Here is a 26471-nt window from a genome sequence, read left to right as displayed (position 1 = left end):
TGTCCCGGAGGTTTGGAATTGGCATTTTGTAGGAAAACTCGCCTTTTATTCTGGATTCTTATTTTTTTTTTGCAGTGCTCAGCCAGGGACTTTACTCTGATTTTAACGTGTGGGAAGTCATCAAGCGACGTCGCAAACTTCGCACGGGTTGGATGCCGGTCAGTTTTACCGGTTCAGATTTGCTTCTCCGCTCCGATCAGTTTGTTTATGTTTAATTTGACAGGAGAAAACGTGCACGCGGGAAAAAGTCCGACGATAATTTTATTTATCAAAACAATATCAAATATTATCGTTTCGATAATCAAAGTTTATCAAAAAGATAAATCAAAATTATCAAAACAATAACTAAAAGTGATCAATGTTGATAAAAATATTTATCAATTTGATAAGGCTGAATTTTGCTGCGTGTATCTTATTGGACATAACATCCAAAGTGTCAACTTCGGCTAATTGATGAAGTTCACTGGTGCTGAACCAGGGAGGAAGTTTCAGAATCATTTTCAGAATTTTGTTCTGAATCCTCTGAAGTTTTTTCTTCCTGGTTAAGCAACAGCTTGGCAGGTCTGAAAATTTGTTTATAAATTAACAGTTTATTCTTAAAAAAAAAAAAAAAAACAGTTTATTCTTGAGACAAAGTCTAGAATTCCTGTTTATAAGTGCAGGGCTGAGCTGTACGATTTTGAACTAGTTAGTCGCTGTTGGCGGGTTTAGGGCGCCAATGCACTATGGGGTTTCAGGCGGCCATAAATCGAAAAACCGACATACTCTAATTATTTTTTTGGTATTTTTTTTCGAAAATAAACATTCTAACTAAGAAAAATCCGCAGTTTGAAAGTTGTAGGTTCAAAATTCACTGAATTGCAGACCTTCAAAGGCGAAAATGGTAAGAAAAAACATGTTTTTTGACAAAAAAATGATTATTTTTCATAGTTGTACTGTGTAGCTGTTTATGTATTTTTTCCTGCATCATTATATATATTCAGAAAGGTAATTGATTCAACTTTTCAATAATATTTTACAAAACACACTTTTACGGGCAAAAAAAATAATAAAAATCAAAATAGATGGATTTTTATTCAAAATTTAGTTTTTTTCAACTTTGTTAATGGAGTACTTTTTTTGTGTGCATTTGTGCTTAAAATTTGAACCATGTCCTAACTTGTCTCCAAATTTCAAAGTGCACTTATGTGCACTTTTTTGAGTTATGCCATTTTGAACATTTTGATTCATGCAAGGAAATTAATGATTTCGCGTATACGCTTGGTTAAAATCACATTATTTACCTGCGGAGGCAGAAACGACGTACCTGCTATGTATGTTTTGAAATTGATTTGATATTCATGACTTTGTTGGTAATTAGGTACGTTTAATAAAATTAGAAATTCCTATTCTAATTATTTTACAGAAACGATTCGTCGAATATTCGTATCAGTTCGTTGTTGTGTTCTTTTGAAAGTATGGATAATAATACCGTAGTGTCCCTGTACGATATAACGAACCACTATTCGGAAAACGTGAGAACTGCATTCGAGTATATTTGTAAGAATTACAACATTGCAGAACCATCACATGATCAACTCAGGGAAATACCACAGAGAAAAAACTACGCACGTTGTTCTGTAGCTTCAAAACGAGGTATACAAAAGCCCATAGAAGAAGTTCATATTTTAAGTAATCTAACGACAATCGGTTACATAGTGATTTTGATTTGGGGAGGGGGATGTCTTCAAAGAGAGGTGGATTTTAACTCAAGAAAAGGGGAGGGAGATTGAACGTAAATCAGAAACTTTAACATAGCATAAACCGCCATTCCGTGCATCAAATAGACAGAGCAAGAATATAAAAATTCTCCACTTTAATGCATGTGGCCTCAAATATATGAAAAAATCGAAAATTAAACTTTTTTTTTGGAAAAATATCAAATTTCATTTGTTTTCATTATACTAAGTACAAACAACACAAAAAAGTCACAAAAAAGCAAAAAAATATTTTTGGCCGCTCGCTTATATGGAAATACCCCATAGTGCAATGTTCTTGGCGAGGGCGCCTATATTTGTACAAGGGGCGCCAAGTGATGAGCGGGGGGGGGGGGGGTGTGGAATATGCTCTTCGTTTTTTGATTACACAAAAAATAACAGCTACGTTAGCAAATAAAAATGTGAGTTTCAGAAAGACACATAAATTTTATCCATTTGCCCTTTCCATTAGGTCCCTGCACTAATCATAAAATGTTGTTTGATTATCGGCAAACTGCAACAGTTATACAGCAACAGTACGAGTATGAATCCCCTATTCGGAAAGGTAATCAATTTTCATACAAACATATTTCATTTAAAATCAACAATATTCTATCTCAAAATTACATTGAAAACTTTATCAAGTTAACATTACTGTACCGTCAGTTTGTGTGACTATGGGTCAAAAAACGATTCACTTCTCATTACTTCTTACGAACAAATCTAATCTAATCTATCTAATCTAATCTAATCTAATTACTTCTAACGAACAAAAACAATTTAAATGATAGCGAAAAAGCGAAGGATTGATCTTAGATAGTTTACCAACATTTTCCAAAAATATGATGGAATTTGATGAATCGTTTAAAAATTGAAACTAAAATAATGCTCTTATACGAAGCAATGATCAAAACAAGTAACTCAGCAGTGTTACTCTTTCAAAGGAATCGACCCATTTCAACATATTAAAAGGTTGTTTTTTGAAAAAAACATTTTTGGTGAAAACCGTACACCCAAACGGCGGTCGCATGATTGTGATGCATGGCGGCATGAAAGTATATCAGAATCTACATGAAAACTGTCCTCATGCATTTTTTGCGATATGGGGGTATGACATTTTTGCCCGTTACCGACAATTTTCGACATTAGCGACGGCTTTTTGGTTGTATTCCACAAAAAAAACACTTAACAGAACGAGGATTGAACCACTAACTTCTTGCTTATTGATCCGACACGCTACCACCGCGCCATGGACGCTTGATTAAAAGTGAGTGAAAGAGCACCAACATATGCTTCTCATTGGAGTGTTGCTCGGGGACGGGCCAGCGTTATATGTGTTGGTGAGAACTGCAGATCGCTGAAATGTTTACACGCGGGCTAAAATGATCTAGGGGCTTGCTGCAAAAAATGTTATAAAATATGACATTTTCTGCAGCAAATCCTGTTGCAGATTTTGAGATATATTTTCCTTTGGGTGTACCCCACATATATAAAGCTGCCAAAATCGCGGGATTTGTTCTTGGAATGTGACATTTTCAGCAAACGTTTTTTAGATGTATGCTACTCTACCCTTTAAACATAATTAAGTTTCATTGAAAAGACTGAGGAATTGCAAATTCCATAGAAAAAATCATTTTGACCCGATTGCACCCCTACTAAAGGTAATTTTATTAATGATTTGGCAAAAAATAGCCACTCAAGCCGCAATAAATTAAATCATCGCAGCGAACAACAAATGTATATTTCAAACACAGATTAGACCCTGATATACCATAACACCGGTCATTGTATGCTAGCGATGCATAAAACGAACAGTGTGAACAGAGCGAACAGCAACGTAGCAGCATCTAGAAAAAGGAAAGAATCATCAAAACGGAACTCGTTGAAAAACTGATAGTTGATTCAAAACAAACGCGGCAGCGTTTCGCGGCGCAACTTGGCAACTTAGCAAATTTGCAAAATGCAAAGTTTCTCTTGGGCCCTGCTGAGGGCGCCAAATGGTTTAAGGAGGGCGACATTTTTGTTAAAGAACTTGTTAGTCGACGACTAACCTCGACTAACCTACAGCTCAGCCCTGATCTCCCTTAGGCTCTTTTTTTTAATTTGCAAAAATGGCATTTTAGGCACCCTGATGCTTCCTGAGGGGGCGCTTTATCTTTTTCAAAAAGGCGCAGCACAAATCGGCAACTTGGCAAATTTGCAAAATGCAAAGTTTCTCTTGGGCCCTGCTGAGGGCGCCTAATGGTTTAAGGAGGGCGACATTTTTGTTAAAGAACTTGTTAGTCGACGACTAACCTCGACTAACCTACAGCTCAGCCCTGATCTCCCTTAGGCTCTTTTTTTTAATTTGCAAAAATGGCATTTTGGGCACCCTGGTGCTTCCTGAGGGGGCGCTTTATCTTTTCAAAAGGCGCAGCACAAATCGGCAACTTGGCAAATTTGCAAAATGCAAAGTTTCTCTTGGGCCCTGCTGAGGGCGCCAAATGGTTTAAGGAGGGCGACATTTTTGTTAAAGAACTTGTTAGTCGACGACTAACCTCGACTAACCTACAGCTCAGCCCTGATCTCCCTTAGGCTCTTTTTTTTAATTTGCAAAAATGGCATTTTGGGCACCCTGGTGCTTCCTGAGGGCGCTTTATCTTTTCAAAAGGCGCAGCACAAATCGGCAACTTGGCAAATTTGCAAAATGCAAAGTTTCTCTTGGGCCCTGCTGAGGGCGCCAAATGGTTTAAGGAGGGCGACATTTTTGTTAAAGAACTTGTTAGTCGACGACTAACCTCGACTAACCTACAGCTCAGCCCTGATCTCCCTTAGGCTCTTTTTTTTAATTTGCAAAAATGGCATTTTGGGCACCCTGGTGCTTCCTGAGGGCGCTTTATCTTTTCAAAAGGCGCAGCACAAATCGGCAACTTGGCAAATTTGCAAAATGCAAAGTTTCTCTTGGGCCCTGCTGAGGGCGCCAAATGGTTTAAGGAGGGCGACATTTTTGTTAAAGAACTTGTTAGTCGACGACTAACCTCGACTAACCTACAGCTCAGCCCTGATCTCCCTTAGGCTCTTTTTTTTTTGATTTGCAAAAATGGCATTTTGGGCACCCTGGTGCTTCCTGAGGGGGCGCTTTATCTTTTCAAAAGGCGCAGCACAAATCGGCAACTTGGCAAATTTGCAAAATGCAAAGTTTCTCTTGGGCCCTGCTGAGGGCGCCAAATGGTTTAAGGAGGGCGACATTTTTGTTAAAGAACTTGTTAGTCGACGACTAACCTCGACTAACCTACAGCTCAGCCCTGATCTCCCTTAGGCTCTTTTTTTAATTTGCAAAAATGGCATTTTGGGCACCCTGGTGCTTCCTGAGGGGCGCTTTATCTTTTCAAAAGGCGCAGCACAAATCGGCAACTTGGCAAATTTGCAAAATGCAAAGTTTCTCTTGGGCCCTGCTGAGGGCGCCAAATGGTTTAAGGAGGGCGACATTTTTGTTAAAGAACTTGTTAGTCGACGACTAACCTCGACTAACCTACAGCTCAGCCCTGATCTCCCTTTGGCTCTTTTTTTTAATTTGCAAAAATGGCATTTTGGGCACCCTGGTGCTTCCTGAGGGGGCGCTTTATCTTTTTCAAAAAGGCGCAGCACAAATCGGCAACTTGGCAAATTTGCAAAATGCAAAGTTTCTCTTGGGCCCTGCTGAGGGCGCCAAATGGTTTAAGGAGGGCGACATTTTTGTTAAAGAACTTGTTAGTCGACGACTAACCTCGACTAACCTACAGCTCAGCCCTGATCTCCCTTAGGCTCTTTTTTTTAATTTGCAAAAATGGCATTTTGGGCACCCTGGTGCTTCCTGAGGGGGCGCTTTATCTTTTTCAAAAAGGCGCAGCACAAATCGGCAACTTGGCAAATTTGCAAAATGCAAAGTTTCTCTTGGGCCCTGCTGAGGGCGCCAAATGGTTTAAGGAGGGCGACATTTTTGTTAAAGAACTTGTTAGTCGACGACTAACCTCGACTAACCTACAGCTCAGCCCTGATCTCCCTTAGGCTCTTTTTTTTAATTTGCAAAAATGGCATTTTGGGCACCCTGGTGCTTCCTGAGGGGGCGCTTTATCTTTTTCAAAAAGGCGCAGCACAAATCGGCAACTTGGCAAATTTGCAAAATGCAAAGTTTCTCTTGGGCCCTGCTGAGGGCGCCAAATGGTTTAAGGAGGGCGACATTTTTGTTAAAGAACTTGTTAGTCGACGACTAACCTCGACTAACCTACAGCTCAGCCCTGATCTCCCTTAGGCTCTTTTTTTAATTTGCAAAATGGCATTTTGGGCACCCTGGTGCTTCCTGAGGGGCGCTTTATCTTTTCAAAAGGCGCAGCACAAATCGGCAACTTGGCAAATTTGCAAAATGCAAAGTTTCTCTTGGGCCCTGCTGAGGGCGCCAAATGGTTTAAGGAGGGCGACATTTTTGTTAAAGAACTTGACTAACCTCGACTAACCTACAGCTCAGCCCTGATCTCCCTTAGGCTCTTTTTTAATTTGCAAAATGGCATTTTGGGCACCCTGGTGCTTCCTGAGGGGCGCTTTATCTTTTCAAAAGGCGCAGCACAAATCGGCAACTTGGCAAATTTGCAAAATGCAAAGTTTCTCTTGGGCCCTGCTGAGGGCGCCAAATGGTTTAAGGAGGGCGACATTTTTGTTAAAGAACTTGTTAGTCGACGACTAACCTCGACTAACCTACAGCTCAGCCCTGATCTCCCTTAGGCTCTTTTTTTAATTTGCAAAATGGCATTTTGGGCACCCTGGTGCTTCCTGAGGGGCGCTTTATCTTTTCAAAAAGGCGCAGCACAAATCGGCAACTTGGCAAATTTGCAAAATGCAAAGTTTCTCTTGGGCCCTGCTGAGGGCGCCAAATGGTTTAAGGAGGGCGACATTTTTGTTAAAGAACTTGTTAGTCGACGACTAACCTCGACTAACCTACAGCTCAGCCCTGATCTCCCTTAGGCTCTTTTTTTTAATTTGCAAAAATGGCATTTTGGGCACCCTGGTGCTTCCTGAGGGGCGCTTTATCTTTTCAAAAGGCGCAGCACAAATCGGCAACTTGGCAAATTTGCAAAATGCAAAGTTTCTCTTGGGCCCTGCTGAGGGCGCCAAATGGTTTAAGGAGGGCGACATTTTTGTTAAAGAACTTGTTAGTCGACGACTAACCTCGACTAACCTACAGCTCAGCCCTGATCTCCCTAGGCTCTTTTTTAATTTGCAAAATGGCATTTTGGGCACCCTGGTGCTTCCTGAGGGGCGCTTTATCTTTTCAAAAAGGCGCAGCACAAATCGGCAACTTGGCAAATTTGCAAAATGCAAAGTTTCTCTTGGGCCCTGCTGAGGGCGCCAAATGGTTTAAGGAGGGCGACATTTTTGTTAAAGAACTTGTTAGTCGACGACTAACCTCGACTAACCTACAGCTCAGCCCTGATCTCCCTTAGGCTCTTTTTTTAATTTGCAAAAATGGCATTTTGGGCACCCTGGTGCTTCCTGAGGGGGCGCTTTATCTTTTTCAAAAAGGCGCAGCACAAATCGGCAACTTGGCAAATTTGCAAAATGCAAAGTTTCTCTTGGGCCCTGCTGAGGGCGCCAAATGGTTTAAGGAGGGCGACATTTTTGTTAAAGAACTTGTTAGTCGACGACTAACCTCGACTAACCTACAGCTCAGCCCTGATCTCCCTTAGGCTCTTTTTTTTAATTTGCAAAAATGGCATTTTGGGCACCCTGGTGCTTCCTGAGGGGGCGCTTTATCTTTTTCAAAAAGGCGCAGCACAAATCGGCAACTTGGCAAATTTGCAAAATGCAAAGTTTCTCTTGGGCCCTGCTGAGGGCGCCAAATGGTTTAAGGAGGGCGACATTTTTGTTAAAGAACTTGTTAGTCGACGACTAACCTCGACTAACCTACAGCTCAGCCCTGATCTCCCTTAGGCTCTTTTTTTTAATTTGCAAAAATGGCATTTTGGGCACCCTGGTGCTTCCTGAGGGGCGCTTTATCTTTTCAAAAGGCGCAGCACAAATCGGCAACTTGGCAAATTTGCAAAATGCAAAGTTTCTCTTGGGCCCTGCTGAGGGCGCCAAATGGTTTAAGGAGGGCGACATTTTTGTTAAAGAACTTGTTAGTCGACGACTAACCTCGACTAACCTACAGCTCAGCCCTGATCTCCCTTAGGCTCTTTTTTTAATTTGCAAAATGGCATTTTGGGCACCCTGGTGCTTCCTGAGGGGCGCTTTATCTTTTCAAAAGGCGCAGCACAAATCGGCAACTTGGCAAATTTGCAAAATGCAAAGTTTCTCTTGGGCCCTGCTGAGGGCGCCAAATGGTTTAAGGAGGGCGACATTTTTGTTAAAGAACTTGTTAGTCGACGACTAACCTCGACTAACCTACAGCTCAGCCCTGATCTCCCTTAGGCTCTTTTTTTTAATTTGCAAAAATGGCATTTTGGGCACCCTGGTGCTTCCTGAGGGGCGCTTTATCTTTTCAAAAGGCGCAGCACAAATCGGCAACTTGGCAAATTTGCAAAATGCAAAGTTTCTCTTGGGCCCTGCTGAGGGCGCCAAATGGTTTAAGGAGGGCGACATTTTTGTTAAAGAACTTGTTAGTCGACGACTAACCTCGACTAACCTACAGCTCAGCCCTGATCTCCCTTGGCTCTTTTTTTAATTTGCAAAATGGCATTTTGGGCACCCTGGTGCTTCCTGAGGGGCGCTTTATCTTTTCAAAAGGCGCAGCACAAATCGGCAACTTGGCAAATTTGCAAAATGCAAAGTTTCTCTTGGGCCCTGCTGAGGGCGCCAAATGGTTTAAGGAGGGCGACATTTTTGTTAAAGAACTTGTTAGTCGACGACTAACCTCGACTAACCTACAGCTCAGCCCTGATCTCCTTAGGCTCTTTTTTTAATTTGCAAAATGGCATTTTGGGCACCCTGGTGCTTCCTGAGGGGGCGCTTTATCTTTTCAAAAGGCGCAGCACAAATCGGCAACTTGGCAAATTTGCAAAATGCAAAGTTTCTCTTGGGCCCTGAGGGCGCCAAATGGTTTAAGGAGGGCGACATTTTTGTTAAAGAACTTGTTAGTCGACGACTAACCTCGACTAACCTACAGCTCAGCCCTGATCTCCCTTTGGCTCTTTTTTAATTTGCAAAATGGCATTTTGGGCACCCTTCGCTTTATCTTTTCAATCGGCAACTTGGCAAATTTGCAAAATGCAAAGTTTCTCTTGGGCCTGCTGAGGGCGCCAAATGGTTTAAGGGGCGACATTTTTGTTAAAGAACTTGTTAGTCGACGACTAACCTCGACTTACCTACAGCTCAGCCCTGATCTAGGCTCTTTTTAATTTGCAAAATGGCATTTTGGGCACCCTGGTGCTTCCTGACATCTTTTGGCGCAGCACAAATTGGCAAATTTGCAAAATGCAAAGTTTCTCTTGGGCCCTGCTGAGGGCGCCAAATGGTTTAAGGAGGGCGACATTTTTGTTAAAGAACTTGTTAGTCGACGACTAACAAGTTGCTAATTTTGACCAAGCTACTTAAAGTTGCTTCAGGTAATTTTTTAATTAAAATGTAAAAAATGCCATCCTCACCAGGGGCTTTCATATTTTAAATTTTTTGATAATAGATTTTATTTCATTCAGATCCGTATTAAAAACTTCATCTGATGAAAATTCTTGATCAACAATATTCTGAAATTCTATTGAAATTTGATCTTCAATAGGACTCAAAACATTTAAGTTGAAATTATGAGCACTCTCAAACTGCTGAGCAAGTTTTTGAGCTTTCTCCCCATAAGATAATAGAATATTCACCATCTTTTAAAGAAGGGATTGGTTTTTGAGGTTTTTGAGGGCTAAGAGAACCAGCTGGGAGTTTTTTCAGTAAAATTGAAATATCTCGAAAACGATACATTTTTTCAACAAACCGACCCGACATTTTGTAGCCAACATTCTTACGCACCTACTGGTTAAATATGAGCTTGATTGGTTAAGACTAGCCTGAGTGGTTATCTTTTTAGTAAAAGGTACTAAAACACCTTGAAAATTGCCTAATTTTCCTCCCAATTTTTATAAAAAATGAAAGCGTTTTTGAAAAATCTAAGCTCGACAGTTTGTAGTCGAGACAATTACCTGCAATTTGATATATATAAAGTCATACTTTAGTTGTAAAATAATTGAGTGGTTATCTTTTTCCCAAAAAATATCGAAAACATAAACAAATTCGCGCAGAATTGTACTCTCTCATTTTGTCTCGAGCTCGCGTGCTGACAGTTCGTTTGCAGTGGTGCCAGAATGTTTTCTTTATATTTTTCAAAGACTTTTTAAAACTTAATAATTTTTTATGAACTTAGAAATATCAGATAGGTTTTTTTGAGGTTACAGTGAGTTGGTGGTCTACGGTCTGTTGAGAAGTTCTAGGACATCTACCAACTCTACAGAGTTCAGATATGAAGGTCAACCTGATCAATGGCTACTTATATCAATAACTATGAAGTTGGAACATCTTCAGGTAGCTTCAGTGAGTTACAGTGGGTAGATCCATGGTCTGTTGAATAGCTCTAGGACATCTACCAACTCTACAGAGTTCAGATATGAAGGTCAACCTGATCAATGGCTGCTTATATCAATAACTATGAAGTTGGAACATCTTCAGGTAGCTTCAGTGAGTTACAGTGGGTAGATCCATGGTCTGTTGAATAGCTCTAGGACATCTACCAACTCTACAGAGTTCAGATATGAAGGTCAACCTGATCAATGGCTACTTATATCAATAACTATGAAGTTGGAACATCTTCAGGTAGCTTCAGTGAGTTACAGTGGGTAGATCCATGGTCGGTTGAATAGCTCTAGGACATCTACCAACTCTACAGAGTTCAGATATGAAGGTCAACCTGATCAATGGCTGATTATATCAATAACTATGAAGTTGGAACATCTTCAGGTAGCTTCAGTGAGTTACAGTGTGTAGATCTATAGTCTGTTGAATAGTTCTAGGACATCAACCAACTCTACGGAGTTCAGATATGAAGGTCAACCTGATCAATGGCTACTTATATCAATTACTATGAAGTTGGAACATCTTCAGGTAGCTTCAGTGAGTTACAGTGGGTAGATCCATGGTCTGTTGAATAGCTCTAGGACATCTACCAACTCTACAGAGTTCAGATATGAAGGTCAACCTGATCAATGGCTGCTTATATCAATAACTATGAAGTTGGAACATCTTCAGGTAGCTTCAGTGAGTTACAGTGTGTAGATCTATAGTCTGTTGAATAGTTCTAGGACATCAACCAACTCTACGGAGTTCAGATATGAAGGTCAACCTGATCAATGGCTACTTATATCAATTACTATGAAGTTGGAACATCTTCAGGTAGCTTCAGTGAGTTACAGTGGGTAGATCTATAGTCTGTTGAATAGTTCTAGGACATCAACCAACTCTACGGAGTTCAGATATGAAGGTCAACCTGATCAATGGCTACTTATATCAATAACTATGAAGTTGGAACATCTTCAGGTAGCTTCAGTGAGTTACAGTGTGTAGATCTATAGTCTGTTGAATAGTTCTAGGACATCAACCAACTCTACGGAGTTCAGATATGAAGGTCAACCTGATCAATGGCTACTTATATCAATTACTATGAAGTTGGAACATCTTCAGGTAGCTTCAGTGAGTTACAGTGGGTAGATCCATGGTCTGTTGAATAGCTCTAGGACATCTACCAACTCTACGGAGTTCAGATATGAAGGTCAACCTGATCAATGGCTGCTTATATCAATAACTATGAAGTTTGAACACCTTCAGGTAGCTTCAATGAGTTACAGTGGGTAGATTTATGGTCTTTTGAGAAGGTCTAGGACATCTACCAACTCTACGGAGTTCAGAGATGAGGGTCAACCTGATCAATGACTGCTTATATCAATCAATAGCTTCAGTGAGTTACAGTGGGTAGATCTATGGTCTATTGAGAAGTTCTAGAACATCTACCAAATCTACGGAGTTCTGAGATGAAGGTCAACCTGATCAATGGCTGCTTATATCAATGACTATGAAGTTGGAATATCTTCAGGTAGCTTCAGTGAGCTTCACTGGGTAGATCTATGGTATGTTGAGAAGTTCTAGAACAACTGCTAACTTTTCGGAATTCAGAGATGAAGGTCAACCATGGCTTCCTTTATCAAGGAGTATGAAGGTGGAATGTTTCAGGTAGCTTTAGTAAGTTTTATTGGGAAGATGTGTGTTCTATTGAGAAGGTTTAGGTCATAGTTCTGAAAAAGTATCGAAAATTTGCGGCTCACTGCAATGAAAAAAAAAAAATAAACCTAGAACCGTTGTAAAATGTTTTACACTCGTAAATGTTGTATTATTATGTTGTACAATAATTTTGATTATGTATTAGAGCAATTCTTTACAAAATCGACGGATATTATAAAGTTGTGATTTTCATATTTTTTTTTTGTATTGACTGAACATTGCGAGGATTTGGCCAAAAAGGCATTTTGTATCTTATTAGGCCGTTGCAAATATTGCTTATTGCGAGATAAAACCAATTTACTCTTTCGCTGTGGCTGACAGGAGGTTACAGCCGCCGAACTACCGCTGTGTAAAAATCAGCAGGTTGAACTGAAATTCAGCGTTGATTTGGCTGTCAACCTGATTTGTTTTGAATATTTTGCGAAAAGTCAGCAAAATCAAGGCAACCTTGACAATTTGTTCTGCGGCTATTCTTCTGTCATATCAGAACTCTATTGCCAATATTTTTGAAGTTTATGTCCCTCGACTCTGGCGAAAGTCGGGGCAAACATATAAAAAAAATTGAAAAAAATAAATTACAAGCCATGGTTAAAACATTTGAATGAAAAAAGTGTTTTAAAATGCATTCTACGCCTGCACATATGTTTTGCAATCTTTAGTTTTCAAAAGTTCAAAAGTTGGCATTAGCGATTTTATTGTCGAAAGTTTTGTTTTGTATTTATTTTAGAGTTTTACGATTTTACTATACTCTCTTTTTCATAACTTACAACTTTGCTTGAGACTTTAGATCATTTAAACAATTCCTACCGAGATAGGCAGAAACCAACAAACAACGACATCCTTTCCAAGATACGGATTTTCAAATATATACATACCATTTTTGAAAGGACAATTCATGCAAAATGCTTTCGATTTTGAGAAATTCTCTACCAAACCCGGAAATGGATTTTATTTTCATTTTTTGATTTGGCTCAAACTTTGTGGGGACTTTCCTTGTGACCAAAGATGCTATTTTGTGTCATTGGTTCACCCATACAAGTCTCCATAGAATTTTGGCAGCGTCCATACAGAAACGGTACGTAAATATTAAAAAATCTGTAACTTTTGAGTGAATTTTCAGATCAATTTAGTGTCTTCGGCATAGTTGTAGGAGTTGTTGAGGACTATTGAAGATAAAATAGTTACATAAAAAATAAAAATCGACAGTTTTTTTTTAATTTATTTAAAAAAAAAATCAATTTCACTAATTATATATTTTTTGATTTTAGAGAATTTTTGATATGTTTTAGGGGACAAAAACCGCAACTTCTTAGCTATAAAGAAGCATGGTCACAAAATCTGCCGCTGAGTTATGGATTTTTGAAAAAAATAATGATTTTTGGAAAAATCGAAATTATTGAATTTTTTGATCCATTGCAAAAAAATATTTATAATTTTTTTTAATCAACACTAAAGTTTTAAAAGAGCCAATCAATGTTTTTGAATAGATCGGAAAATGTCACGAATGTTTCATGTTTTAACATTGAAAACATTGGTTGCTGAGATATCGACATTAGAAAATGATGGGTTGTTTGGGTGAGACTAAGAAAACATAAATTTTCCTGTTTCTTTTTTCTTTAAGCCGCTGTATCTCAGCAACCAGAGTTCCCATATTCAACGTCTCTTAGACAATTTAATAGGAAATTTTCAGAATTTTCAAAACAAATATTTTCAGATGTGGTTACTCATGATCACTGTTTTTAAAAATCGAGAAACTTCAAATATTTAGCTAAAATCAAACTTTCGGTGACTATATTGAAAACGGAGCCCCTTATAAAAAATATGATGTACTTTTTGATTGCGAATTCAATTTTATATAATGAATTAGGTCATTTTTTGTATAAAATTCGAATTTTTCTTAAAATCACTATTTTCCAAAATGTATAACTCGGCGGCAATTTTTTAACCATACTTCTCTATGACTCAAAAGTTGCAGTTTTTTTTCTCCTAAAACATATCAATTCTCGAAAATCAAATAATACATATTTTGGTACATTTAATTTTTGTGAAAAAAAATCTGCGATTTTTCCCGTGTATCAATTTTTTTTCTCAATAGTCGTCAACAATACCTACAACTTTGCCGAAGAAACCAAATTGATCAGAAAATTCACTCAAAAGATACAGATTTTTTAATATTAGTACGGACAGCTGCCAAAATTGTATGGGGTCTTGCATGGGAGAACCAATGTCACAAAATAGCGAAGGTCTCCACAAAGTTTGAGCCAAATAAAATAATACAAAAAAGGTGGAAATCGGCTGATTTCGTAGAGAATAACTCTTTTTGGATAAGGAAGCCAACTATAAATTTTCAGCCATTATTTAGATTTTCCCGATATTTCACTGATATTATCGAGAAATTTGAAAAAAAATCTGTTATTTCTTAATATGTTGTTCGAAATATATCTTTGATTTATAATATAGCTCACAATAATAAATAGTTGAAAAATATGTTTATACCTCAGTGAGTTAAACTTTATAGAAAAGAATTTAAAAAAAAAAATCTTTATATGGGAAATACGTTGCAAACATTAAAAAAAAATATTCCAACCAAATACTGTGGAGTTAATTACGATAAAAATCGAGATCTTGAACAATGTTTGGTCTTTTACTGTATTTTCGTATTTTTGGAACAATTTCTAGTACTTGAATATTGCGATAAAAATTGAGTTCTGGAACAATGTTTTGTAATAAATTATAGTACTCGAATTCAAAACTCACAGTTTTTTTCAGAAATATGTATCTAATACTTGCTGACACATTTTGCAACTAAAAACTGTGGGGGTCGTCACCATAAAAGATGAATTCTAGAACAATGTTTGATTTTTGTTGTATTTTATGTATTTTTGTAATATTTTTTATTATTTGATTACTTTGAAAATGTGTTTCCAACACTTGTTGAAACATTTTGCAATTAAAAACATTGATGGTCATTGCTTTAAAAATCAGGTTCTCGAACAATGTACGATTTTCACTGTAGTTACGTATTTTTTTAAAAATATTTTGTAGTACTTTAATACAAAACATTTCAGAATATTTTAGAAATATGTAGCAAACATTTGAAAAATAAGCTCCAATAAAAACATGTGGAGATTATTACATTTTTGTAATTTTTTTGTAATATTTTGTAGTACTTGATTACAAAAGTCTTCAGATTTTTTTTAAAAAATATGATGCCCACATTTGAAGAAACATATTACAATTAAAGATCATTGCAATAAAAATTTAGTACTAGAACAATTTCGGATTTTTATGTATTTTACGTATTTTTGTTATAATTTAAACAAAACTCTTTAGATTTTTTTTAGAAATATGTTTCCAACACTTGATGAAACATTTTGGAATCAAAAACTTTTGGGCTCATAAAGATAAATTCGAGTTCTAGATCAATTTCTGATTTTTAACTATATTTTACGTTTTTTTTGTAATATATTGTTGAACTTGATTACAACACTCTTCAATTTATTTTAGGAATATTTTTCTAACACTTGAGGAAACATTTTGAATCCAAAAACATAGTCATTGCCATAAAAATCAGGTTTTCGAACAATGTACGATTTTTACTGTATTTACGTATTTTTGTAATATTTTGTAGTACTTGATTACAAAACTATTCAGATTATTTTAGAAATATGTTGCAAACATTTGAAGAAACATGCTCGAATAAGAAATGTGGAAATCATCGCGATAAAAATTGGGTTCTAGAACACTGTTTTGTAATAATTTATAGTACTTGAATAAAAAACTCATCAGTTTTTTTTAGAAATATGTATCTAATACTTGATGAAAGATTTTGCAACTAAAAGCTATGGGGGTCGTCATGTTAACAGTCGAATTCTAGAACAATGTTCAATTTTTATTATATTTTACGTATTTTTGTTATGTTTTGTAGTATATGAATACAAAACAGATTGCTTTTGAAATATGTTTCCAACACTTGATGAAACATTTGGCAACCAAAAACTTTGGGGGTCATTGCTATAAAAATCAATCACACACACAGTACGTACTTTAGGATTTTCACTGTATTTACGTATTTTTGTAAAATTTTGCCGGGACCGTGGTGTAGGGATAAGCGTGGTTGCCTCTCACCCAGTCGGCCTGGGTTCGATCCCAGATGACATCCCGGTCACGCCTTCCGTTGGACGGGGAAGTAAATGTTGGCCCCGGTCTAACTTGGAGGTAAGGTCGTTAGCTCAGTCCAGGTGTAGAATTTGTCTCCGTGGGTCCTGTCTCGATGGAGTCGCTGGTAGGCTGTTGAACTCATAATACAAAGGTAGTAAGTTCGAATTCCAGGGTGGATGGAAGCTAAGGTGTAAAAAGCGGTTTGCAATTGCCTCAACAACCAAGCCTTTAGACACCTAGTTTCGAGTAGGGATCTCGAGAACGCCAAGACAATGTGAGGAGCGAACAATTTATTTATTTTTGTAAAATTTTGTAGTACTTGAATACAAAACTCTTCAGATTATTTTACAAATATGTTTCTTACACTTGAGAAAATATTTTTCATACAAAAACATTGGGGGTCATTACTATAAAAATCAGGTTCTCGAACAATGTACATTTTTTAACTGTATTTACGTATTTTTGTACAATTTGGTAGTACTTGAATACAAAACTCTTCAGATTATTTCAGAAATATGTATCTAATACTTGAGGAAACATATTTCCACTAGAAACTGTGGGGCCGTCACGATAAGAGTTGAATTCTAGAACAATGTTTGAATTTTACTGTATTTTACGTATCTTTGTAATATTTTGTAGTACTTGAATACAAAACTCTTCAGATTGCTTTAGAAATATGATTCCAACGCTTGATGAAACATTATGCAAACAAAAACATTGGGAATCATTGCTATAAAAATCAGGTTCTTGAACAATGTACGTTTTTTACTGTATTTACGTATTTTTGTAAAATGTTGTTGTACTTGAATACAAAACTATCTAATACTTGAGGAATCATTTTGCCATTAGAAACTGTGGGAGCCGTCACGATAACAGTTGAATTCTAGAACAATGTTTGAATTTTACTGTATTTTACGTATTTTTGTAATATTTTGTAGTATTTGAATACAAAACTCTTCAGATTGCTCCAACGCTTGATGAAACATTATGCAATCAAAAATTTGGGGGTCATTGCTATTAAAATCAAGTTCTCGAACAATGTACGATTTTTTGAAGTGTTTACATATTTTTGTAATAATTTATAGTACTGGAATACAAAAATCTTCACAATGTTCTTGAAATAATAATTGAAGATTTTTACATCCGAAGTAATATGGAATCAACGGCATAATTATTGGTATCACGTTCATGCGGCACAAACATATGCCTAACCCCATGCTGGCAGCACGGTGCAGACGGCGAGAGAGAATAGAGAGAGCAGCGCGCGGGGAGAGCGAAATGTAGCAAGCACAAAACGACAAAAATCGGAGTTCGGTCTTTCACTTAGCCCTTAAGAACCTTTGAAAGTTTCCAAAAAGGTTTGGAATAAGGTTTAATTTGTTCGACATCTCTTGCGAACTTTTCATTTCGCAGGAGAGTGAATCTGTGGTCAATAACCTTTTGCAAATCTTTTTGAATTCGCTTCAGTGCAGGATCACGAGAACGTTGATACTGTCTTCGGTGAACATTTTTCAGACGAATCAGAAGCTGAAGATCGTCATCAATAATGGGAGAATCAAATTTGACTTGGACTTTAGGAATAGCAATATTCCTAGCATCCAAAATTGCATTAGTTAAAGATTCCAAGGCTGAATCAATATCAGCTTTAGTTTCTAAAGGGACCATCCATAAACCACGTGGACACTTAAGGGGGTGGGGGGGGTATGGCGATTGTCCACGAAGGGGGGGGGGGGTTGAGAATCCCAAAAATGTGTCCACGTGGTTTATGGATGGTCCCAAAACAAAATCATGATTTAAATTATTCTCAATATGATGCTGACACCTGTCCCAATTAGCTTTATGGTAATTAAACACAGAACTATTGGGTCTGGTAACTGCTTCATGAGAAAGTGAAAAAGTTACTGGAAGATGATCAGAATCAAAATAAGCATGAACCACAATACTGACTTTGATTTGTCAAAACCAAATCAATTGTTGATGGATTTCTAACAGAAGAAAAGCAAGTTGGCCCATTCGGATATAAAACCGAATAAAGACCAGAAGTGCAATCTCTGAATAGAATTTTACCATTGGAATTTACTTTTGAATTATTCCAAGATTGGTGTTTGGCATTAAAATCACCGATGATCAAAAATCGAGATCTATGCCGAGTAAGTTTATTCAAATCCCCTTTGAAATAATTTTTATTTTCCCCAGTGCATTGGAATGGCAAATATGCAGCTACAATCATAATTTTCCCAAAAGAAGCTCCAAGTTCAATGCCCAAACTTTCAATAACTTTCAACTTAAAGTCACGTAACGTGCTATAAGTCATACTACGGTGGATAACTATTGCAACTCCACCGCCATTTCGATTCATTCTGTTATTGGTTATAACTTTATAATCTGGATCACTTTTCAAATAAGTGCCAGTTTTTAAAAATGTTTCGGTTATAACAGCAACATGCACGTTATGAACTCGTAAAAAGTTGAAAAATTCATTTTCTTTCGCTTTTAAAGAGCGAGCATTAAAATTCATAATATTGATGGAATTACTTAGATCCATGATTAAACTTCAGGGTAAGAGCAACATCATTCGCAAATTTTAATCCAATCTGGATAGCTTCCATCATGGATGTAGCATTACTCATTGTTTGAATCAAACCAAACAGTGAGTTTTGCAAAAAAGTCATTTTTTCAAACGTAACGTAACGAGATCAGAAGATCCCAAAGCGTTGCCAGCAGAAACATTTTCAAATGAGATTTGAGGTACCTGTCCAATTTCAGGAAGATTGGTAGAGGATTTAAAATTTGTGGATGAACCCGAACCCGAAACGACGTTGGCATAAGAAATACCATTAGTGTTACCTAACTTTTCCACGGTAGGGGTATTTCTAGCATTGTTCGAGTGAGACAGCACGAACGTTTGATTTAAAGATGCAGGTACAACCTGACTTTGAGAAAATTTCGGTTTGGATTTCGGCTGATGCTTAGCACGAGAATCCAAAACCTTTTTTCTGATGGGGCAATCCCAGAAATTTGATTTGTGATTTCCACCACAATTTGCACATTTAAATTGGGTGACTTCTTTCACGGGACAATTGTCCTTGTCGTGAAAAGAATCCCCGCAAACCATGCATTTTGGAACCATGGCGCAATGATCAGTACCGTGACCGAATGCCTGGCAACGCCGGCACTGGGTCAGATTCTGGCCATTACCGCCATGTTTCTTAAAATGCTCCCACGTTACCCGTACATGGAACAAAAACTGAACTTTGTCCAATAGTTTCAAATTGTTGATTTCATTTCTGTTGAAATGAATCAGATAAAATTGTGAAGTCAAACCAAAGCGAGAAATATTCCCGTTTGATTTTTTCTTCATTGGTATTACTTGGGAAGGGGCAAAGCCAAGCAACACCTTAAGTTCGTTTTTGATCTCATCCACCGACAAGTCGTTGGAGAGACCTTTCAGGACCGCCTTGAATGGACGAGCATTTTTGGTCTCATACGTGTAGAAATTGTGTTTGTGGTTTTTCAAATAACTAACAAAAGTTTGGTGATCTTGTAAAGATTCCGTCAACAAGCGACATTCTCCTCTTCGACCAAGCTGGAACGAAAAATTCACTTCATTAATTTTTTGAGCAGATAAACATTCGTGATTAAACTCCAGTTTCCTACAGTGTTAAACAGTAAATTTTTGCCCAATTTGATAAAGATTATTTATGATGAAATATTATTTCAATAAATGACCAGGTAGCAGTTATTGATCAGCCTGCCTGTGTGCTTCTAGCAGATGCGGCGAATGACGCTGATATAGGTAATCTCGAAAACACAAAACTTTAAAATTCGATATCTCTGGAACGGAACATATTCATTTCTGTCGATAAGTGATTCTTATGTAAAATTGGCCGGGGAACACAATGGTGAGGTCAAATAAAAAAAATAAGTTGGGGTGTTTTGAGATACGGCCGTTTAAAGTTTTCAATTGCGCAATACAGGTAGACAAAATAAATTAACATTTTGATCATGGAAATGGATTCTACGTCCAATTTCCTTCAAAATTGAGTCTAAGACTGACCTTCTAAGATTTGTGGTTCCTGAGCTATCGCCGTTTGAAACTAGGAGGTTTGGTCAAAAATCGCCAAAAGTTGATTTTTGGGAGGTACAAAAATGGAGGGTGGTCCGATTTGGATGAAATTTTGGATTCTTGCATGTTTTGATAGTATCAACAGCCCTGCCAAATTTGAGCAGGATCGGAGAGGGTAATTTTCAAATGCTGTTCCGCTTCAGATCACCCTGATCACGAATCCGATTTTTAATATCTCGCAACGGAGGGATGGTACGACCCTTTTCATTTTTGACATGCGAAAAAAGAGGTGTTTTCAATCATTTGCAAACGGTGATGAGATAGAAAATTTGGTGTAAAAGGAACTTTTATGTAAAATTATGTGAAAAACACTTAAATAGTTTTAAAAACTCTGCCATTTTCCGTGACTGTATTTTTTTTTGAAACATTCATTTTAAGGGATATTTAATGTACTTTTCAAATCTACATTAACTCAGAAGGGTCATTTTTCATTTAGAACAAAAGTTTTCATTTTAAAATTTCGTTTTTTTTTTTCTAACTTGCAGGGTTATGTTTTAGAGTGTCACAATGTTCTACAAAGTTGTAGAGCAGATAATTACGAAAAAAAAATTATATAAACATAAGACGTTTGCTTAATTATCACGATTTAACGAAAAAAAAAGTTTTGAAAAAGTTGGTCGTCGTCAGTGCTGTTAAACGTTTAGATTACGACGTTTAACTTAACGGAATCGTTAAAAGTTAACATAAACGTGAACGCGAACGGAGCCTACGTCGATCTTAACTTTAACGCGAACGGAGCACGTTAATTAACGTCGTTAATTAACGCGTTGATTAACGCGTTAGTCTTTGTGAGGCTCCGATTTTGAGGGCCTGTATCTCCCAAACGGTAACATCTAGCGGGTTACTTCCAGTTGCATTTTACGGGCATTAACTGTGACTATGAGTTCCCGGTGAGGTAATTTGTTCAAAGTGGCCACCGGTTCCGGCAACCCGGAACATCCGTCAAGCATGTTTTTTAAAATTTTTGTCGTTCAATCGTCATTTGAGCCAATGTTATAAGACGTTGTTTGTAGTACATAGGTATACTGACTATATTGGGTCAGTTCAGGGTATCTGTGGCCACTCCGGAACCGATTCCATGGTACCACGCAAATGGTTCCGACGATTGTGATATTCATAAGTCGACCTGTTGCTTATCAAACTTCGTATAATTAAAATCATTAATCATCCATTATCATGCTGTGCCCTTTGACCCGAACGGACCACTCCGGAACCGGTTACCGGTGGCCTCGGAGGAAGTGTACTGAGTATAGAAAAAGTCCTTTCATGTGACATATCAAACTTCATGAAACTGAAAATTATAACCAACGAAGGCCAAACTGACGTCTTCAGGGTTGATCCTTCCGGAATCGGTCACTGGAGGCTACAGTGCTTACCCCTTCCCCCTCTCGCTTCTCCTGCATCATAGAGAAAGGGCCGACGTCTTATGAAGAATTTTATGTTAACAAAAATATATATTAGCTATACACTGGTTTGGTTGGCTTGTTTTAAAATCATCGACAGAACATTCAGAAGTGGTTCCATAACACAATCTGGGAGGCCTTGAACTAAAAATTAGGCAAATTTGACAATTGACGTAATAAACAGCAACTACTGGCTCTCTGATCGGGTTTCCATGGTAACCAGCGAGAGTGTCAAACCTGTACAATTCAGCTGGTTAATTGACCTACTTGGATACAGTGCAATGGGACTTCAACTGCGTACCATCTTGTAGCCTACTAATTGCAAGCGCAAAGCAAAGCAAAGTAATCCACTTTAACGACCCCCGGGTCTTTTGTGGTCTCTGTTGCAAGTTTCTGCTCATTACTAGGCGTCCGAAGGTTATGTGTGGCGAGTCACCCAAAACCTCTTTTACGCAAATGGACCGACGTTTTACTTCCCCATCCGATAGAAGGCGTGGTCAGGCAAATCTCGGCTCGAAAAATGCCACCGGGTCCGTCTGGGATTGAACCCAGGCCATACTGGGATTCAGAGGCTACCACGCTAACCACTAAACCACCGGACCCGGCCGCGCACTGGAGTTTAAAGACGGGTCAACCGGAACCAATACAAAAGCTTCGGAAATATTTCCCGAATAATATAAAAATCTTCATACTGAATCATAAGGCATGCATCTAAGTGGTCATAACTTTCAATTTCATGAAGTTTGATATGTCACATGAAAGGACTTTTCTATACTTAGTACACTTCCTCCGAGGCCACCGGTAACCGGTTCCGGAGTGGTCCGATCGGGTCAAAGGGCACAGCATGATAATGGATGATTAATGATTTTAATTATACGAAGTTTGAATATCACAATCGTCGGAACCATTTGCGTGGTACCATGGAATCGGTTCCGGAGTGGCCACAGATACCCTGAACTGACCCAATATAGTCAGTATACCTATGTACTACAAACAACGTCTAATAACATTGGCTCAAATGACGATTGAACGACTAAAACTATAAAACGTTACTTAATCCACCCTTATGTGGTTGGTGACTTCCTCACATTCAAAGGGTAATGCTATCCAAAATAGACACGCTCGTGGGAGGGTCTTTAAATTACCTATCCAAAGATAGGTCGCATGATATATTTGGAATACGTTTTCATCTAAATATCTGAGAACTAGCCTCCAAAAAGTGTATAAATAACTCTTAAGTGCTTATAACTTTTGATAGGGTTGTCAGATCTTCAATGTTTTGGACGCGTTGGAAAGGTCTTTTGATTACCTGTTCAACGACGGGTTGCATGATAGATCCGGACAACGTTTTCATCGTGATATCTGAGATCCGGCTTCCAAAAAGTCCATAAATAACACTTAATTGCTAATAACTTTTGATAGGATTGTCAGATCTTCAATGTATTGGTCGCGTTGGAAAGGTCTTTTAAATACCTTTCTAAAAATGTATAACATGCTGGGGTTTCTTACAAAAACCACCCTTTTTACAATCTTCCGGACTTTAGTCAAAATCGTTTTTTTAGCATAACTTTTGAAGTACTTTACTAAACTTCATAATTTTCAATAGGGACTTATGGGACCCCAAGACGAATCGAATGAGACCAAAACGGTCCAAATCAGTTAAGCCAGTGCTGAGATAATCGAGTGCATATTTTTGGTGCACAGACCCACATCCCTACACACACACACACACACACACACACACACACACACACACACACACACACACACACACACACACACACACACACACACACACACACACACACACACACACACACACACACACACACACACACACACACACACACACACACACACACACACACACACACACACACACACACACACACACACACACACACACACACACATTTGCTCAGAATTCGATTCTGAGTCGATAGGTATACATGAAGGTGGGTCTAGGAGGTCTAATTGAGGAGTTCAGTTTTCGAGTGATTTTATAGCCTTTCTTCAGTAAGGTGAGGAAGGCAAAACATGCTTGACGGATGTTCCGGGTTGCCGGAACCGGTGGCCACTTTTAACAAATTACCTCACCGGGAACTCATAGTCACAGTTAATGCCCGTAAAATGCAACTGGAAGTAACCCGCTAGATGTTACCGTTTGGGAGATACAGACCCTCAAAATCGGAGCCTCACAAAGATTAACGCGTTAATTAACGTGCTCCGTTCGCGTTAATTAACGTTTAACAGCACTGGTCGTCGTTGATCATGGCCGTTCATAGTCACCCGCGACAGACACGGACGACGAAACAAAGAGAAACGCGAAAAGTAACTTTTTCAAAACTGTTTTTCGTAAAATCGCGATAACAAGTGATGGTTACAAGCAAACCCCTTATGTTTATATATCATTATTTTTGTAATTGTCCACAACTTTATAGAACATTATTACACTCTAAAGAATAACCCTGCAAAGTTAGAAAAAACACGAAATTTCAAAATGAAAAATTTTGTTCTAAATGAAAAAATTACCCTTCTGAGTCAATGTAGAATTGATAAGTACATTAAATTTCCCTTAAATTTACTTGTTCCAAAAAAATTTACAGTTGAGTAACGGAAAATTGCAGAGTTTAAAAAAAATGTCAGTGTTTTTTTCGATGAAATATAAGTTTTTTCGGAGTTTTGAGTACGCCATCAAATCGGGCGTCCAATTTTACATAAAAGTCCCTTTGACACCAAATTTCCATCTCATCACCATTTCAAGCTGCAAATTAATGAAAACACCTCTTTTTTCGCATGTTCAAAAATGAAAGGGGTCGTACCGCCCCTCCGTCACAAGATATAAAAAACGGACCTCGGATTCGTGATCAGGGTCAAAACTTACCATTAAGGACAAAGTTTCACGCAAATCGAAGAGGGTTCGGGGCAACTTTCCCCGATTTTGTGTGACAATTACAAATCAATAATTTTATGGGCTCGAAAAATCCAACACCACAGAATAAATAAATAAAATAGGTATTTTTTCATTATTTTAAACATGCCGTGTAATCTGGTGAATGATTAATGAATTCATTTTATTTTCTAGGTATGGTTCAAGAATCGTAGAGCAAAGTGGCGGAAGCAGAAACGTGAGGAGCAGGAACAGTTCTCAAATTTCGAAATCAACAACAAAATTCGAAAATTTATAAACATTCCAGTGAATACACAAGAGAAGTTCCGTCAATTACAGTCTGAGATGATTTCCAAAGACAAGTTTGTGAACAAATTTGACGAAATGAGTACCAGTGATGATGCATCAGACGTCGAAGTGGTTTGATGAATTGGCTACGCTATAAAAAATAATAGAATTTCTTTTGACTAAGTTGTATATAATTTTCCAAAAAGACCAAACATTTCTGGATGTACCTTGTCACAAAAAAGGATTTAGAAAAAAAATAGCTGATGCATGCCTGTCGAAACGAATAGCGTAGATTTTTCAGAACAGAATAGAATAGCTCTTCTTTAAAAATCCTTCAAAACTGACAGTTGTAAATTTTATTATAGTTATTGATAATTTTATCAAATAATTTGTTCATATTTGTTCTTAAACATTCAATACTTGACCTTTAAAGATCCTGATTTAGCAATTCGAAAAATTGCAAATTCCTATCATAAAGTTACCTTAAAAAAACAAAATTTTCAAAGTCTTAATTACTGCGCAGTCTCAACTCGAGGGGAAGCATAAACTTTGGGGTCTCCAGAAACACGGGCACTTTGATTTTTTCAAAAATATTTAGACAGGGCCGAATGGTTTTTTTTTTAAGTTTGTATGGAGAATCAATGCGGGAGCGGCCGTGCTTGACTGGTTACGGTGTTCGCTTTGTAAGCGAATGGTTCTGGGTTCGATTCCCAACTGCTCCCAACGAGAAAGTTAAAGAACACTGGAATTTTAATTAATTAATATATGAACGGAAAATCAAAGTCACTCTAGACGGGGTTCGATCCCCAGTCCTTTGGATTGGTAAGCTAAATGCTAACCACTAGGCCATGACGACTTGGTGAGTTTGCACTGGAATTAGGAATATTGTTACAGAGAGCGAGTTGTGGTGCTATAACCACGGAAAATAGTGTCCAGGGTATTCGTGGAAATACAATGTTCCATCCCAGCGGGTCCCTTAGTACCAAACCTTCTTAGCATGGAGGTCCCAACGAATACAACCAAATCTCGGAGCGTATAGTGGTGTGTCCCCACGCTTCTTTCTCCCCTGTCGATTCAGAATTGTGTTGTTGTTCGAACACCAGTAATGTCAACCATCGCGACGCTCATTTTAGGTTCGCGGCACATTTTTCGATTGTAGTGCTTTTAGTTACGGAATTCGACAAAATTGTGTTCGAAGCCTATACAAGTACTCAACAACATCAACATTTCTTCAGAACATAGTATACACTAGCGTGCCCAGCTGATCGAGGAAGGTGGGGCAATAATATGATCGTTTTGAAAATAACGTCATTTATGGACACCCTCTGACCAAAAAAACAATTTCTGAGGATGGTGGGTCAGTTGCCCCATTAGGGTGTACACCATATTCTTGATTTACACAACGAAATGGGGGTGTTTAAATCGAGAATCGTTTAAAAAAAGAATGTCCATGACTTAAATCGAGAATATGACTTAAATTAAGAATATATGGGATTAAGTAATTTTTAGGAAAATTTTCAAAATGTGTCAATTGTATTTTATTGAGAAATGTTATTGAAACATTTTATCATGGTTTTGGAACACCTGGGATGTTCTAGTCCATCCGA

General features: G+C 37.8%; 1 protein-coding gene across 1 annotated transcript; it reads left to right on the top strand.

Moving 5' to 3' along the window:
* On the top strand, positions 1–25642 carry LOC6053054 (homeobox protein goosecoid). The gene is made up of 3 exons (XM_038249813.1): positions 1–10; positions 76–158; positions 24772–25642. Exons 2-3 carry the CDS (start codon positions 153–155, stop codon positions 25000–25002), a joined length of 237 nt encoding a protein of 78 aa, XP_038105741.1. The 5' UTR covers positions 1–10; positions 76–152; the 3' UTR covers positions 25003–25642.
* The last annotated feature ends 829 nt before the right edge of the window (positions 25643–26471 follow it).

The sequence above is a fragment of the Culex quinquefasciatus genome, chromosome 1, assembly GCF_015732765.1.
Source record: "Culex quinquefasciatus strain JHB chromosome 1, VPISU_Cqui_1.0_pri_paternal, whole genome shotgun sequence".
Lineage (NCBI taxonomy): Eukaryota > Metazoa > Arthropoda > Insecta > Diptera > Culicidae > Culex > Culex quinquefasciatus.
The sequence above is the reverse complement of the archived record's forward strand: the minus strand, read 5'-3'. Positions and strand labels throughout refer to the sequence as shown.